This window comes from Antechinus flavipes, chromosome 1, assembly GCF_016432865.1.
Source record: "Antechinus flavipes isolate AdamAnt ecotype Samford, QLD, Australia chromosome 1, AdamAnt_v2, whole genome shotgun sequence".
Lineage (NCBI taxonomy): Eukaryota > Metazoa > Chordata > Mammalia > Dasyuromorphia > Dasyuridae > Antechinus > Antechinus flavipes.
The window spans coordinates 121,285,884-121,302,462 of record NC_067398.1 but is presented as its reverse complement, the minus strand read 5'-3'; the positions used below and the strand labels follow the sequence as shown (position 1 = coordinate 121,302,462).

The window sequence follows — 16,579 nt, the reverse complement described above, 5'->3', positions numbered from 1 at the left end:
GAAGAAAAATTCATCATTTTGTGACCAATCTTTTTATAAATCTTTTTATAAATTTTTGAACTTATCTGGGTTATCATCTACTACAAACTGTAATGCAGAGTGTACGCTTGAAACCTTTCTCCATTAGCATAGTCTTTAAGACAGTGTCATCTCTACACCATCAGAGTAGAACTTGAATAGAGAATATTATCTTATCAATGTTCTTGAATTGTGGGGCAACTAGGTGGTATAGAGCATGGATATGATAGATGGATAGAGCACTAGCCCTGAAGTCAGAAGGACCTGAGTTCAAATCTGGTCAAGTCACTTAACCCCAATTGCCTCAGCAAAAAAAGTAAGTAAAAATAAAATAAAATAAAATAAATTCTTAAATTGTTTTTATTTCTTAGATATATTTATATTTTATGATATGTTATACTTTCAATATACTGTCTATAGTGTAAATTTTGTGAGTATGAGGTTTTTTTTCCCCTTTAATCTCCCTCACCTATTATCCAATATAATGTTTATTGACTGACTGGCTGAAAAAAGAACCAAGGTTATGACTCAGACTATTAACTTTAATAAGGGATTGTGACTTCTTATTTTTAAATAATTAAACAATTTTTTTTTTTTACTGTATCCTAGTTGCAGCAGATCAACTTCATGAGCCTAATGCAAATAGTAGGATCATCGTTTGCCAACCTTCCCAATCTACATCTTACACAGCAGTTTCAAAATATGCATTTCGAGGGAAGCCAAATTTCAGGCCCCACAAGAGGCAGTGGTGATGTTGAGCCCACAGTTACAAATGTTAAGAAAGATTTCCTACTTAGATCCTTTGAAGAAAATTCCAGACAGTTTGAAAAGAGCCGATCTCATCATGAAGGAATTGTCCAGTCTGATCAGGACAAAGTTGGAAATATTCAGGTACCATATAAAATGTATAACATTGGGTTATGACTCCAGTATTAGAATCTCTGAGTTAAGGAGAATGGATACTTTAATCACCAACCAAAAATGATTTTATGGATCTAAGGCTGGCTTTTTTTTCTTATTTAATTAAGTTACTGTTCTCTGGTAGCTGATGTTCCCTTCACTAAAAAAAAAAAAAAAAAATCCACTATATATACCATATTTAAAATAAGAATTCTGAAATGTGTTCTACAAATATAAAACATCCGTTTTTTTTTTCTCTTTCAGAATATTCCATCCTTTTGTGTTCCTTCAGCTCATTTAGATGGCCATTCTAATAATGGAGGAGAAATTCCAAAATGTCAAGGCTTTTCCACCAACCCAGCTTCTTCAACTTTAGCTGCAAGCAATCACTTGCACTTGTTGTCCTCCACACCCATCACTCACAAGAACCCTACACTTATTCCAGCCGTGAAAACCTTAAATCCTGTTAGTGGTTTTCCTTTGCTTAACATTGAAATGAAACATGAATTCAAACCTCTCTCTGTCCATCCAGTAAGAACTCCACAAGTTCCAGTCAGACCGCCCCCAGAACCAAAAGAGGCCTGGGGTTTATCCAATGCTGGAAAACTTCCTTTAATGGCACATAGTGACATTCCCACATCCCATTTGAATTTGAACCAGTATGATGTGGAAACTGTGCAGGAAGCCCTTGAACAGAAGAGATGGGCAGAAATAAGAACTACAGAAATTCCTAAGCATCTCAACTTAGATCAGTATATTGAACAAGAAAACTTGACACCTCAACAGGACTCTTCAGTGAAAAAACAAGAAAAAATATTTGATGTGAAACCCAAGCCCTCTGAGATATCTAATGGGAATTTTCTTGGTGTTCCTTTGCTACACCTGCAACTTAATCCCACTCCTGTATTTTCAGCAGCCTTGAGAACATCAGTTTTTACTCCTCCAACCTTTAATAGATCAAAAGAAAAAGAAAGAGACTCAAAAGAAATCTTGTACCCAAGCATAAAGTTACTTCATACTTGCTTACCCCTAGAACACAAGGTAGGGGATTTAAAATTTTTTTTTATAATAATAACTTTTTATTTTCAAAATACATGCAAAAGATAGTTTTCAGCGTTGACCCTTACAAAACAATTAGATTTCACATTTTTCTCTCTTCTTCACATTTTCCCTCTCCTAGAATAATCCAATATAGGTTAAACTTGTAGTTCTTCTAACCATTTCCACATTTATCATGCTGCACAAGAAAAATCAGATCAAAAGAAAAAAAAATGAGAAAAAAAGCAAGTAAACATAACAACATAAGTGAAAATACTATGCTTTGATCCATAGTCCTCTCCCTAGATGCAGGATGGCTCTGTTCATCCATCACAAGTCTATTGGAATTGGCTTGAATCAACTCATTGTTGAAAAAAGCCAGGTCCGTGATAATTACATAATCCTGTAACTGCTGCGTACAATGTTTTCTTGAATCTCCTCACTTTTCTTAGCTTCAGTTCATGTAAGTCTCTCCAGGCCTTTCTGAAATTAGCCTGCTAACCAATATCTTTTTTTTGATCAATATCTTATAGAACAATAATATTCCAAAGATAATGGATTTTAGCAACTTAATATAATAGCAGAGCAGTTCAACTATATGATTCCCTCAGTGAAAATATTTTTGGACTTTTATTGTAAGAACATTTTTTATAGAAAAGATGCTACCAACTATTACATTTAAACAACTAATGTGACATGCTATATAATAGTGTAAAGAGCACTGAATTTGGAGCCAGAAAATTTGGATTTAGATCCTAGTTCTTTTTCTATTACTATGAGCATGTTACATCATGCTTCTGAGCTGAAAAGATAGAGGAATTCTGAAATGTGTTCTTTTTTTTTTTAATTTTTATTTAATAATTACTTTATATTGACAGAATCCATGCCAGGGTAATTTTTTTTTTTTTTTTACAACATTATCCTTTGCACTCGTTTCTGTTCCAATTTTTTTCCCCTCCCCTAGATGGCAAGCAGTCCTTTATATGTTGGATATGTTGCAGTATATCCTAGATACAATATATGTTTGCAGAACCGAACAGTTCTCTTGTTGCATAGGGAGAATTGGATTCAGAAGGTATAAATATCCCGGGAAGAAAAACAAAAATGCAGATAGTTCACATTCGTTTCCCAGTGTTCTTTCTTTGGGTGTAGCTACTTTTGTCCGTCATTTATCAATTGAAACTCAGTTAGGTCTCTTTGTCAAAGAAATCCACTTCCATCAAAATATGTCCTCATACAATATCGTTGTCGAAGTGTATAATGATCTCCTGGTTCTGCTCATTTCACTTAGCATTAGTTCATGTAAGTCTCGCCAGTCCTCTCTGTATTCATCCTGCTGGTCATGAAATTTGTTCTTTACTTCTTTTTGTAAAAGATGAGGTTTGGACTTATTAGCACTAAATCCTGTGGATTGAATTTTAAAAATTATTTATTTTTGACATTTTAAAAACTTTTAATTCCAAATTCTTTTCTTCCCTCACAAGCAATATGATATTGGTTATACATGTGAAATCATGCAAAACATTCCAGTATTATCTTGTGAAGTAAGAAAAATAAAGTGAAGAGATTATGCTTCATTTTCCACTTAGTTCATCAGTTCTCTATAAATTAGATGTTCAAAAAGTCTCATGTAGTAGAGAAATTGGGAAAACTTTCTAGCTAAGATTTGACAGCAAGAAGGAGCAGTTATTTTGGGCAATTCTACCTGACTGTAGTTATCTAACTTATTTATCAGTGAAGCAAACAATTCATAATGATGGTACTTAGTCCTTTTATCATTGAGATTACAGTGTATGATGCTATTTTGGGGTAATTTTGTTTGAGGAGATAGAGGTGAAAGCTAAGAGGCTAGTAGAATTACTACAGGAGTTTGGACTTTTGTTTTTCTTATATTTGTAAATTTTGTTCTTTCATCAACTGTCTCTGGAAGGTGGCCAGGAGAAGGAATGATACGTACATTTTCCTCACTGTTAGGGAGTACAAGATCAGGGCTTTTGATAGCACCAAGGAGACTTGGTGCATTCTTTGAGGAGTTGGCTGCTTATCTTGTCATGACTGCAGCTAAACTGGCTGGACTGTCCACTGTTTGCTGTTTCCCTCTGCTTAACTGTCTTAGTCCAATGGATGAGAAATCTTTGTTATTGCTCTGTGGTTGTAGCATTGCTAAAATTTAGATCTGCTATTTAAATATCAAATCATTTTGATAGCTTCTTTCTTGTGAAGTTGAGTTTAATTAAAACATTCTTTTTGTGGTACAGTATTTTAATTGAGGTTTTTACTTTGTTTTTGTTTTTACTTTTAATGGCATTTCTTCGCGTTCACAGTGCCAAAAACCAAAGTTCATTCCACTTGAAAATCTCATTGCATTTAAACAAAGCCAACAGAAACAATCATTTAATTTACTTGAACATGAGAAACCTGGGAATATTCACCTTTTAAAAGCCAAAATAGAGCCAAAAAAGGAAAATAAAAAAAGGTAAGTTTTAAAGTAATATTTTGTAAAAATAAGTTGGAGAACTCAATATTAATTTTAATCATACATATAGAATTTTAGAGTTGAAAGAAATTTTATTTATGGCATATTGAAAAAAATGCTAGAATCCAAGTTTGAATCCTAGTTATACCACTTAACTAATTTTGTGCCTTCACATAGGTCACAATCTCTGAGCTTCAATTTCTTTACCTATCAGGTATAGAAAAGTGGTTATTAGGATCAAATAGAAGAATGTTTGCAAAATACAATTTTGCGAGGCAACATGGTATAGTTGTAAAAGGCATTGGTTTTGGAGTCAATATCTAGGTTCATAGCCACAGTTTTCTTATCCATAAAGTGAGAAAATAATATACTACCTGCATCATAGTTGTTGTTAGGAAAGTACTTTATAAATCTTAAAGCCCTATTTACATTTAAGTTGTTAGTATTTATTCCAGCCTTTCTCTTCATGCAAGAATTACTGATATAAAATTTGTAAACTCCAGTTAATTGGTAGCGATAGGAATAAAATCATATCTTAAGCATCATCTGATGCTTTACCACATGGCCTCTTCCTATTGTTAAAGTCTTCTAACTTGTGATCTCATTTTAAAAAATTTTTTTTAAATTTATTTATTTAAAACAAATACAAAATAGAAAAAAGAAAAAAATGTTGCCATGTGCATACCCAAACATGAGAAGAGGATTCAAAATATACAACAATAAATTTCCATTTCAGGAATGTGTATATAATAAATACTATATACATTATGTTCAGGACTGTCTATCTTTTGTTCTCTTGTATGCACTTTCTACTTTATTCTCTTTTTCTCTCCTTTTCTTCCCTCCTAGTTATCCCCAAAAGTTCTTCTTGCACCTCATTCATGTGACATCATTTCTCTTTTTACTTTTTCCTTCATGATTTTACTTTTTTTTTAGCTCTACCAAAATCTTTCAAACTAACCCAGTTACTAATGATAATCTTAGACAGAGGTTTACATTTCCTTGTTTAATTTATAAATAAATTATCCTTATTGAGCCTCTTGAAATTAGTCTTTGATGTTTCCTTTATATTTCTCTTGGTTCTTATATGTCAGATTTTGTATTAAATTCAAATCTTTTTACAACAAAATCCTTAAAGCCTGACAGTTCATTGAATGTCCAATTTTTTTCTTCAGGATTATGCTTAACTTTTCTGAATATAATGTTTTTGGTTACAACTCTATTTCTTTTGCTCTTTGATATATAGTGTTCCAAGAACTGCAGTCTTTTAATATAGTTACTCCTGGGTCTTTTGTGATTCTAATTGTATATCTATTTGCTCTTTTTTTTTTTTTTTCTTGTCTGTAATATTTTCTCCTTGATCTGGGGTTTTTGGAATTTAGCTATAATGTTACTGTGGGTTTTCCTTGTTGAATTTCCTTCAGATGGTGATCAGTGGGATTTTTCTATTTCTCTTTTCCCCTCTTCTTGTAACACTTCAGAACAGAATTAAGATTCTTTTTTTTTTTTTTTTGATGATAGCTTTCAAGTAGTCCAATTATTCTTATGCTTTCTCTTCTTAATCTGTTCTCCATATTAGTTGTTTTTCTTATAAGATTCTCTTCACATTCTCTTATACTTTTTCATTGTTTATATTTTATTTTATATTATTTTTTCTTGGTCTTTTACAACTCTTCTGCTTCCCTTGCCCAGTTCTACTTTTTCAAGGAGTTGTTTTTTTCCCTTAAGATTTTGAATCTCCTTTTCTAGTTTGCTGACTTTCTTTTCATAATCTCCTTGCTTTTCCTGGATTGTTTTCTCTTATTTATTTATCTAAAGTTTCTCTTCAGTCTTCCTTATTTGATTTTAAAAGTCTTTTTTGAGTTCTTCTATGAAATTTTTGGGGCAGGTGACTATTTCATGTTACTTTTTAGGGTAGGAGAAACCATTTTTGCTTTAGTATTTTCCACTGAAGATGAACTCTGGTCTTCCCTATATCTATAGTAACTTTCTGTGGTTGGGTTCTTTCTCCTTTGTATGCTCATTAAAAATTTATATCTATCTAATTATCTATCTATACATATATTAAATTTTTGGTGTAATCACCTCTACTCCTAGGGCATGAGGGATGGGGCTCTGGCTTCAGGTCTTCCTTTGGTTGTCCACCTCAGGATGGAATCCCAAACCAAGAATTCTGTTCTCCTGTAAGTGTCCACGGCCAGCAGCAGCCCTGCCCCCACTGCTTCTGCACTCACTGGACATATACTAGTTCCTTCTCTATCAGAGCAGCATCTCCCTAGTGGAGCTGGGCCTGACATTCCATTTCAACAGAGCTTCTCTTAATTTTTACAGACCCTGACTCTTAACTTTTCTGGAAGTAAAAACTCCTGTGGCTGGGACTGAGGTGGTCTCTCAACCCAGATACCTCTAAGACCACATGCTATTAAGTGGAGCTAGCCTGGAAGTATTTACACTTTACACAGGCCAAATCTCTATTCTGGTTTCTTTCTTCAAGATCTTCTCTAGTTGTTCCTGGAGAACCACAGTCCTGCCCCAACTCTTGTTAGTTTTTTAACAGTTCCACATTTGATGTGAGGCACTGTTTCTCTTGTTTGCAGGGGAAGTTTGGAGAACTTGGGATTTTTTTTAACCTATTCCACTATTTTTTCAGAATCCTCTCTCCCATCTCATTTAATTCAAACCGTTTATTCCATAAGCTTAAAAGATCATACATTCCACTTTAAAAAAATAAAAGTGCTTTTACTATATCCCTTGATTTCTCCTTCAGTGGTAGAATTAAATTAGTCAAATTGCATATTATTTTTAAATATTTTAAAGTATATTCTTATTTATTTCCTTAAATATTCCCCAATTACATTAAAAAACTTAACATTCATTTTTTAAAATGTTTAATTTCATATTCTTTCTTTCCTTTCCTACTCTCCTTCAGCCCTCGAGAAGGCAAGCTATATGGTATAAATTATGCACGTGAAGTCATGCAAACCCTATTTTCCTGTTAGCCATGTTGGAAAAGAAAACATACAAAAAACAAGAAAAATAAAGTGAAAATAAAGAAAAAAAAGTATGCTTCAATTTGTACACACAGTTCATCAGTATCCTCTCTGGAAGTGGATAACATTTTTCATAAAGGGATCATAGTCTTGATAAGAGTAGCTAAATCTTTCACATCTGACCATTCTTAGAATATTGCTTTTACTGTGTACAGTGATCTTTTGATTCTGTTCATTTCACTTTGCATCAGTTCATATAAGACTTTGCAGGTTTTTTCTGATATCATACTGCTTGTCATTTCTTATAGCACAGTAGTTTACAATCAAAAATCATATTTTCTCCGTTCCGTGGATATCCCTTCAGAGAGCCACTGGAATTATTGAGAAAGGCAAGCATATAGGCAACAAACATTACTAAGTTTTTGTTCTGTGCCCAGGCACTGTACTAAGTGCTGGGGATACAAATAAAACCAAATAGCAAGGCAGAATTTGCATATAAGGAACTCACATTCAAATGGGAGAAGATAACACACAAAAAGGATCTAAAAAGCAGAAGTGTGAGATGAAGATGCCCAGATAGGGGCATGATACTGAAGTCCAGAAGTAAACAGCCAGGAGAGGAATAAAAGTTCATTGCATGGTACCATTCCCAAAAGAGAGGCCTAGGGGAGAAACTCACCAGTCAGATAAGGGATTTGTCACAGGGAAGTGCTGGCAATGCTGCAGAGGTGGATGGATATTCCTGGGTAAAGAGACCCCAATCATTTGAGGGAAGCTCTAGAGTGAGACTGCAGCGAGGCATAGGAGAATCACATGGAACAGCTCCCTTTATCTTTTGAGTTTACCCTAAAACCCTGACCTTCATTTTTTCTCCTATACTTTCTTAACTGGTGATTTCACTTTAGAAAAGTCACTTTTTTTTTTAAAATTTATTTTATTTAATAATAACTTTATATTGACAGAATCCATGCCAGGGTAATTTTTTACAACATTATCCCTTGCACTCGCTTATGTTTCGTTTTTTCCCCTCCTTCCCTCCACCCCCTCCCCAAGATGGCAAGCAGTCCTATATATGTTAGATATGTTGCAGTATATCTTAGATACAATATATGTTTGCAGAACCGAACAGTTCTCTTGTTGCACAGGGAGAATTGGATTCAGAAGGTAAAAATAACTCGGGAAGAAAATCAAAAATGCAAATAGTTCATATTCGTTTCTCAGTGTTCAGAAAAGTCACTTTTGGCAGCTAAATGAAGGATGAGTTGGAATGGAAAGAGACTTGATACAGGGAAACTGTTTGGAATGCACTTGCAGTGGTGGAGAATGCTGAGGTCCTGAATCAGAGATGGTGTCTATGTCAGTGGACAGTAAAGGAAAAATGCAAGGGATGTTAACAGAGGTAGAAATGATAACATTTGGCAATTGATTAAATAGATGGAGAGTGAAGAGTTAAGACTACACCACAGCATTGTGAGTGTGTGTGAACAGAAGAAGATTAAAGCCTATAGCAGAAATAGGGAAGTTCAGAAGGGAGAACAGGGATTCTGGAAAAAGGTAATGAACTGTTAAGTTAATTTTCAGATGCCCCTAAGTCAGCTAGTTCAAATTGTTTGGTATGTCATTGCTGCAAGATTAGAATGCAGAAGAGAAACTAGAGACCACTTGTTCTCAAGTGCTCTTTGCTGGATTTTTATGTGGGTCACTTTTGGCAAGTGTGGGTGTCAGTTCCCAAGGTCGTGTCTTGGGCCCTTTTCTTCCCTCCCCACCTCTTCATTTGGTGATCTCATTGATACCCAAAGATTCACTTATCATCTTTACACAGATGATTCTCAGATCTGCTTGTCCAGCCCTAACCTCTCATCTATGTAAAATACAAAAATGTACAGAATGGAGCATTTAGAAGTTTAGCCGAAATTCAGAAGGTTACACAGACAAATAACATTGGCATTACTGTTAAATTCAGTATATATGCTTTTTCTTTTAAATAGAAATGTCCACATTTGTTGTTATTTGACAATTTTATAAAAGAAGAAAAAATATTTTGTAAATTTTAAGCACCACATAAACATGACTTTGCTTACATTTTTTCTCAGATGTCCTTAAGAAAGTATTAATTTGCCAATTTCTTGTTTCTTTTAATTCATTTTAATTATATACTTTTTTTTTAATAATAGAGAAAGAAGACGGGCTAAGAAAAAGCTTCAAGAAGAAAGTTTAGAGAAACAAGAGAAAAAATGTGTGACATTCCAATCAGAGGATTCCATTATTAATCCAGATGATTCAGAAGTAATTGTGAAACAAGAGGTAAAGGAAAGCCACTGTCAAATTTACTAATTTACATGTACATAGAACTTTATGCCTTTTTATTATTTAGATTAATCTTTTAAAAATTTTTTTATTTTTACAAGTTATGTGCATGGGTAATTTTGACATTTTACTTACATTGACAATTGCCAAACCTTTTGTTCCAATTTTTCCCCTCCTTTTCCCCATCCCCTCCCCCCGATGGCAGGTTGACCAATACATGTTAAGTATGTTAAAGCATATATGTCCTAACAGTTATTTTGCTGTACAAAAAGAATCAGAGTTTGAAATCGTGTACTATTAGCCTGTGACGGAAATCAAAAATGCAGGCAGACAAAAATAAGAGAGATTGGGAATTCTATGTAATGGTTCATAATCATCTCCCAGAGTTCTTTCGCTGGGTGTAGCTGGTTCAGTTCATCACTGCTCTATTGGAACTGATTTGGTTCATCTCATTGCTGAAGGTGGCCAGGTCCATCAGAATTGATCATCATCTAATATTGTTGTTGCAGTATATAATGATCTTCTGGTTCTGCTCATTTCACTCAGCATCAGTTCGTGTAAGTCTCTCCAGGCCTTTCTGAAAACCTCCTGTTGGTCATTTCTTACCGAACAATAATATTCCATAACATATACCACAATTTATTCAGCCATTCTCCAATTGATGGGCATCCACTCAGTTTCCAGTTTCTGGACAATACAAACAGGGCTGCCACAAACATTTTGGCACATACAGGTCCCTTTCCCTTCTTCAGTATCTCTTTGGGATATAAGCTCAGTAGAAACACTGCTGGATCAAAGGGTATGCACAGCTTGATAACTTTTTGAGCATAGTTCCAAATTGCTCTCCAGAATGGCTGGATGTATTCACAATTCCACCAATAATGTATCAGTGTCCCTGTTTTCCCACATCCCCTCCAACATTCCGCATTATCTTTCCCTGTCATTCTAGCCAATCTGACAGGTGTGTAATAGTATCTCAGAGCTGTCTTAATTTGCATTTCTCTGATTAATAATGACTTGGAGCATCTTTTCATAAGATTAGAAATAGTTTCAATTTCTTCATCTGAGAATTGTCTGTTCATATCCTTTGACCATTTATCAATTGGAAAATGGCTTGATTTTTTATGAATTAGTCAGTTCTCTCTATATTTTGGAAATGAAGTCTTTATCAGAACCTTTTGACTGTAAAAATGTTTTCCCAGCTTCCCTTCTAATCTTGTCTGCATTAGTTTTGTTTGTACAAAAACTTTTCAATTTGATATAATCAAAATTTTCTATTTTGTGATCAGTAATGATCTTTGGTCATAAATTCCTTCCTCTTCCACAGGTCTGAGAGGTAAACTATCCTATGCTCTTCCAATTTATTTATAATCTCATTCTTTATGCCTAGGTGATGAATCCATTTTGATCTGATCTTGGTGTACAGTGTTAAGTGTGCGTCAATGCCTAGTTTCTATCATACTAATTTATTTGGATTTATCTTATACATTTACAAAGATTACAAAATGACAAACTCCTCAGTAAATTAATATAGTAAAGCTCATATTATAAAATGAATATTGCCTAGAATTAGGTCTTTTTTTCCTTAAATATTTTTAAGTTGGACAGAAGGGATTTGCTAGAGAGTAGTCTGAAGATTTCTAATATTTCTTTTAAATAGGATCTATAAAGCTACTGTCAAATTTAGTAACTTACATATACATGGAAATCTGCCTTTTTATTATTTGGATTAATCTTACACATTTACAGAGATTACAACTTGACAAACTCTCTAGTAAATTAATATAGTAAAGCTTGTTTTACAAAATGAATATTGCCTAGAATTAGGATTTTTTTCTTAAATATTTTAAGCTGGACAGAAGGAATTTGCAAGAGAATAGCCTGAAGATTTCTAATGTTCCTGTTAAACAGAAATATACTACTTAAAAATATCTCTAAACCTAAGTATTCCTTAAATATATGTACCAAGCACTGACTTTTATAGTGAATTGATAATACATTTTACTGTTTTGGGGTAATAAACTTAATGGAAATGGATAACAACAACACAGTATGAGACCTAAATAATATTAAATACCAAAGATAATAAGCCACATTTTACACTAACCAAACATTCATTTTGGGATTTATTTAGGATCAGCAAGAACAACCTATTCCTCAGCCTACTGATCGTTTTGTAATTCCTTTGGGTAAGTATCTTTGTGATTTACAAGTAAGTTATATCTATTTTAAAGATCAGATCAGTTTTTTGAGGGATAAGCTTACATAATCACAAGAGTTAGATTAACTAGATTTTTTTACATTATCATCTGTAAAAACAAGATAAAATTTTACATATATAAATATGCTTATATCCAGTGAAAATCTCCTTTAGAGAACAATCATCAGCCTCTGGTACTTGAGGATTGAAAGAAATGACATGGTGTAAGTGGGTAGGATCAGACACACTAATAAAATACTCTGTTAAACAGATTTATAGAATTTGTAGAATAAATTACACTATAGGGAGTTAGTTCAGAAAAGAGAAGACAGTATCTACACTCAGAAAATTGGCTAAATTTAAGTTTCTGCCTAACTATAGGCATATCCTAAGATCAGGATGTTTGATTTTCTCCTCTCCTCAGTGTTGTTTGAAGAGCTTATCTGTTTTCAGTGACTTCAGTATATCTTCGGTGACACCTTAATCTGTCTCCCATTCTGTCTACTCATCACAAGTTCCAGAGAGATCATGTCCATTCTTATGTCTGTGGCTTTTTGTTGTTCATTTATTTGAAATTTTCTTACTGTTTCTGTCCAAACTTTCTCATCCTTCCTGTTCTAACTCACTTCTCATTTTCCCACTTTGCCCATGAAGCCTTCTTTGACTAGCCCTGCCCTCACCAATCTTCTTTTTTTCTAAGCTGCTAAATAATGTAATACTTAATTATCTATTATCTACTTTCTTCTTCTATTTACTAATTGTTTTCAGTCTTGATTACAGCCATCCTAAGTTCACTGCCCCTATTTTCTCCCCAACACTTCAAATTGTGCTTTGTACATAGTAGTAGGCACTGAATAAATTGGTTGGTTGATTATAGTTCACTGGAGTTTTTTCTTGCATTTAAGAATCACTAGAAGAAGACATCACTACTTCAGCTGGATTACATTATATGGCTTCTATAAAAAAGAAGGTGGTAAAGAATCAAGATGCAAGTACAAACACAGACCCAGGTAAAATGCTATCCTGATTCTTTACTTAGTTGTTTTGTTATAACTTGAGGGAGCTGAAAGAAATCTAGAGTTTGAGTTGAAATACTTGGGTTTTAATCTCAGCACCATTCTTCACCAGCTCTTTGACTTTTAGGAAAGTCACTTTACCTTCCTAAAAACTTAGTTTTCTGATCACTACAAAGAGAATAATACCTACACTACCTGTTTCACAAGGTGCTGTGATGAAAGGGCTTTGTGAATTTGAAAGAGCTTTATAAATGATTTTTATTGTACTGTGTATATGATACTAAAATACCTCTTTTATACATTCCTGTAAGGGATAGGTAAAAGACATTTTAGTTAAGGTAGTTTTAAAAAAGAAGTTCTTAATTATTCTGAGGTAGATTATCTGTAATCAGTTTTTGGCTCCAGATTAGCTTTCTCTTCTCCCTAAGTCAGCTGCTTTGTACATGATTATAAATACAATTTAATGTAAATTTGAATTAAAACACAACAGAGAAAGGTTTGCCTCCCTATTTTCATGCATTAGATAGTATCTTCCAAGCCAAACATAGATTATGTTTTGGTTTTGGATTCTCTACCCCAATTAATTTTAACACAGGAAATTTGTTAGGTAGCAGTTAAAAATACAAAGGCCACAGATAACAAAGTCAAGTTGGAGGTAGGTCAGAAAAGGCAGAAGTTGGAAAGTTTCTATAAATGATTGTATAATAATAATAAAATCATTATATAACACTTTAAGATTTGCAGAGTACTTTTCTAAATATTTCAATTTATCTTCACAACAGTCACTGGAGATAGATTATTATACCCATTTGACAGATGGAGAAACTGAGGCAGAAAGTGATTAAGTAACTTACCTAAAGTAAGAATAGTAAAAAGTAGCTCATAAGTATCTATGGTTGGATTTGAACCCAGGTCTTATTGACTCTCTGTTCATTTCCTAGCTTGTTAACTAATGATGATAAGAGTTATAGTGGGAAGAAACTTTTAGATGTTCATTAAATACCCAGACTAATTTCCAGGAAAAAAAATTTGTGCCTATAAACCAGTCCAATATGTAAGTAATGTATCTAAATTCTCATAGCTAAAAATTGCAACTTGTACTTTTAAAAAATTTACTTCTACTTAGCAAACCCCATGTAATTGAAAAGGCTTTCTTACTTGCTGGAAATACCAACAAAGTGAAACATTTCTTGTCCTCAAGGAATTATATTGGGAGGATACAATTTATACACAGAAATATATTCCAAGATAATTTGAGTAAGAACAGCAGCTTAATAACAGATGCCATTACTAAGAAGAGAGATTCCATGTTAAAAGTTGCATTTAAGTTACATAATTGATTTGAAGGAGTATTTCTTTTCTTCATTAAATTCCTAATTCACTCCAAAATAAGGAAACTAATTAAAAATAATTTTCTTTTAATATGATCAAACTCAACAAATCATTTCTGCCACATGAGGATATAGTTTTTCTTTCCTTTTGGTATCTTAAAAGCTCTGTTAACTTAATAACAAAAAAATAGTAAACTAATTGAAAAATAGCAAAATTGGTGTCATGCAGAAAAATTCAGTATCAGTGAGTTTTTCCTTTTAATTTTTAGCTATTATGATATATATATATATATATATATATACATACACATATCATTTATATAGTTTTTTAAAATGCTACCATGATCACAGGATTCATGCAGAAAATGTTAAAAATGACAGATGTCTTATTAAAAGCCTGATTTCTAGCAAATAAAATTGGAATAATGGATCATAATAGCAGCAGATATGTCTGGCAACCTTATATTTTATATACTGGTGTGTGAAGACTATTTTAAAAGACAGACTTTTTTTTAGTTTTTTATTTTCAAAATACATACACAGATAGTTTTCAAAATTCACCCTTGCAAAATCTTGTGTTCCAGACCTTTTCTTCCTCTCTTCCCCAGACAGCAGACAACCCAATATATGCCAAACATGTGCAATTCTTCTATACATATTTCCACAATTAATCTGCTGAGCAAGAAAAATCTGATCAAAAAGATAAAAATGAGAAAGTAAATAAAAAATAAGCAAACAACAAGAAGATGAAAATACTATGTTCTGATCTACACTCAGTCCCCATAGTCCTCTCTCTGGGTGCAGATAGCTCTCTTCATCATGAGACCATTGAAATTAGCCTGAATTTTCATTGTAGAAAAGAGCCTCATCCATCAGAATTGATCATCACATAATCTTCTTGTTGCCATGTACAGTGTTCTCTTGGTTCTACTTATTTCTTAGTTATCAGTTCATGTAAGTCTCTCCAGGGCTCTCTGAAATCATCTTGCTGATAATTTCTTATAGAACAATAATATCCCATAACATTCATATACCATAATTTATTCAGCCATTCTCTATCTGATGGGCATCCACTCAGTTTCCAATTTCTTGCCACTATGAAAAGGGCTGCCACAAACATTTTTGCATATATGGATCCCTTTCCTTCCTTTGAGATCTCTTTGGGAAACAAGCCTAGTTAGAAACATTGGTGGAGCAAAGGGTATGGACAGTTTGATAGCCCTTTGGGCATAGTTCCATATTGCTCTCTAAAATGGTTGGGTCAGGTTATAATTCCACCAACAATATATTAGTGTTCCAGTTTTCCCATATCCCCTCCAACAAGTATAATTATCTTTTCCTGTCATTTGAGCTAATCTGAGAGGTGTCTAAGTGGTACAAGAGGCAGACATTTTTAACCATACCATTTTACTTGTGGATAAAAGATAGATACATTTTTAAAAGATGCTTTTTATTAATATTTTTGAAGTTCCATTTTACATTTTTATCATTTTTTTGTTCCTTTGTGTCATTAAATTGTGAAGAAGCCTGCTTTTTATTCAGTCTAATTTAAAAATATATTATTTGAGATTACACAAAAATTATTTTGGAATAGAGTTTTATTTTTATTTCACCTACTGTCCCCATTACATTTTTCAAAATATATGTTTCTGAATTGCTTGTTTATGTTTTATGTCTGCTTCCTGAAATTTTTACCTTGTTACTAATTCTTACTTTCTTAATTTTACTCATTTCTAGTACAAGAGTTTTCGAGTGTTCCTCAAATGTTGGCTCCAGACGTTTATTTAAATCTCGGATTTCCTTCTGAAATATCAGAAACACCTTCGACAAGTAATCCTCCATCTAATGTGGTTTGTATTTACTTAAAATGCTTTTAATACATTCTTTTATACATTATGACCTATTTTAAAAATTTATAAAAGTTTATTTTTCAAAATATATGCAAAGAACCTAGTTTTCAACATTTTCATATTTATAAAACTTTGTGTTGCAAATTTTTCTCCCTTCCTCCTCTCTTGTCCCCCTCTCCAAGACAGCAAGCATTTTGATATAGGTTAAATATCTCCATATTTGTAATGTTGTGCAAGAAAAATCAGATCACAAGAGGAAAAAATAAATGAATAACAAGAACAAGAACAAAAAAGTGAAAATACTATGCTTTGATCCACATTCAGTTTCCATAGTTCTCTCTCTGGATGCAGATGGCTTCTTTCAACAAGTCTATTAAAATTGACTTGAATCATCTTATTGTAGAAAACAGTCAACACCATCACAGCTTTTCATCATATGATCTTCTTGTTGTG

General features: G+C 33.1%; 1 protein-coding gene across 1 annotated transcript in view; it reads left to right on the top strand.

The window, feature by feature from the left end:
• Window positions 1-16,579, top strand: part of CPLANE1 (ciliogenesis and planar polarity effector complex subunit 1) — a 113,818-nt gene that overhangs the window by 71,627 nt on the left and 25,612 nt on the right. Inside the window, exons 32-38 of the mRNA XM_051990098.1 lie at window positions 628-909; window positions 1,183-1,959; window positions 4,281-4,432; window positions 9,597-9,726; window positions 11,864-11,918; window positions 12,835-12,939; window positions 16,014-16,126. Coding sequence (XP_051846058.1) covers window positions 628-909; window positions 1,183-1,959; window positions 4,281-4,432; window positions 9,597-9,726; window positions 11,864-11,918; window positions 12,835-12,939; window positions 16,014-16,126 — 1,614 coding nt within the window. The remainder of the gene's footprint in view (window positions 1-627; window positions 910-1,182; window positions 1,960-4,280; window positions 4,433-9,596; window positions 9,727-11,863; window positions 11,919-12,834; window positions 12,940-16,013; window positions 16,127-16,579) is intronic.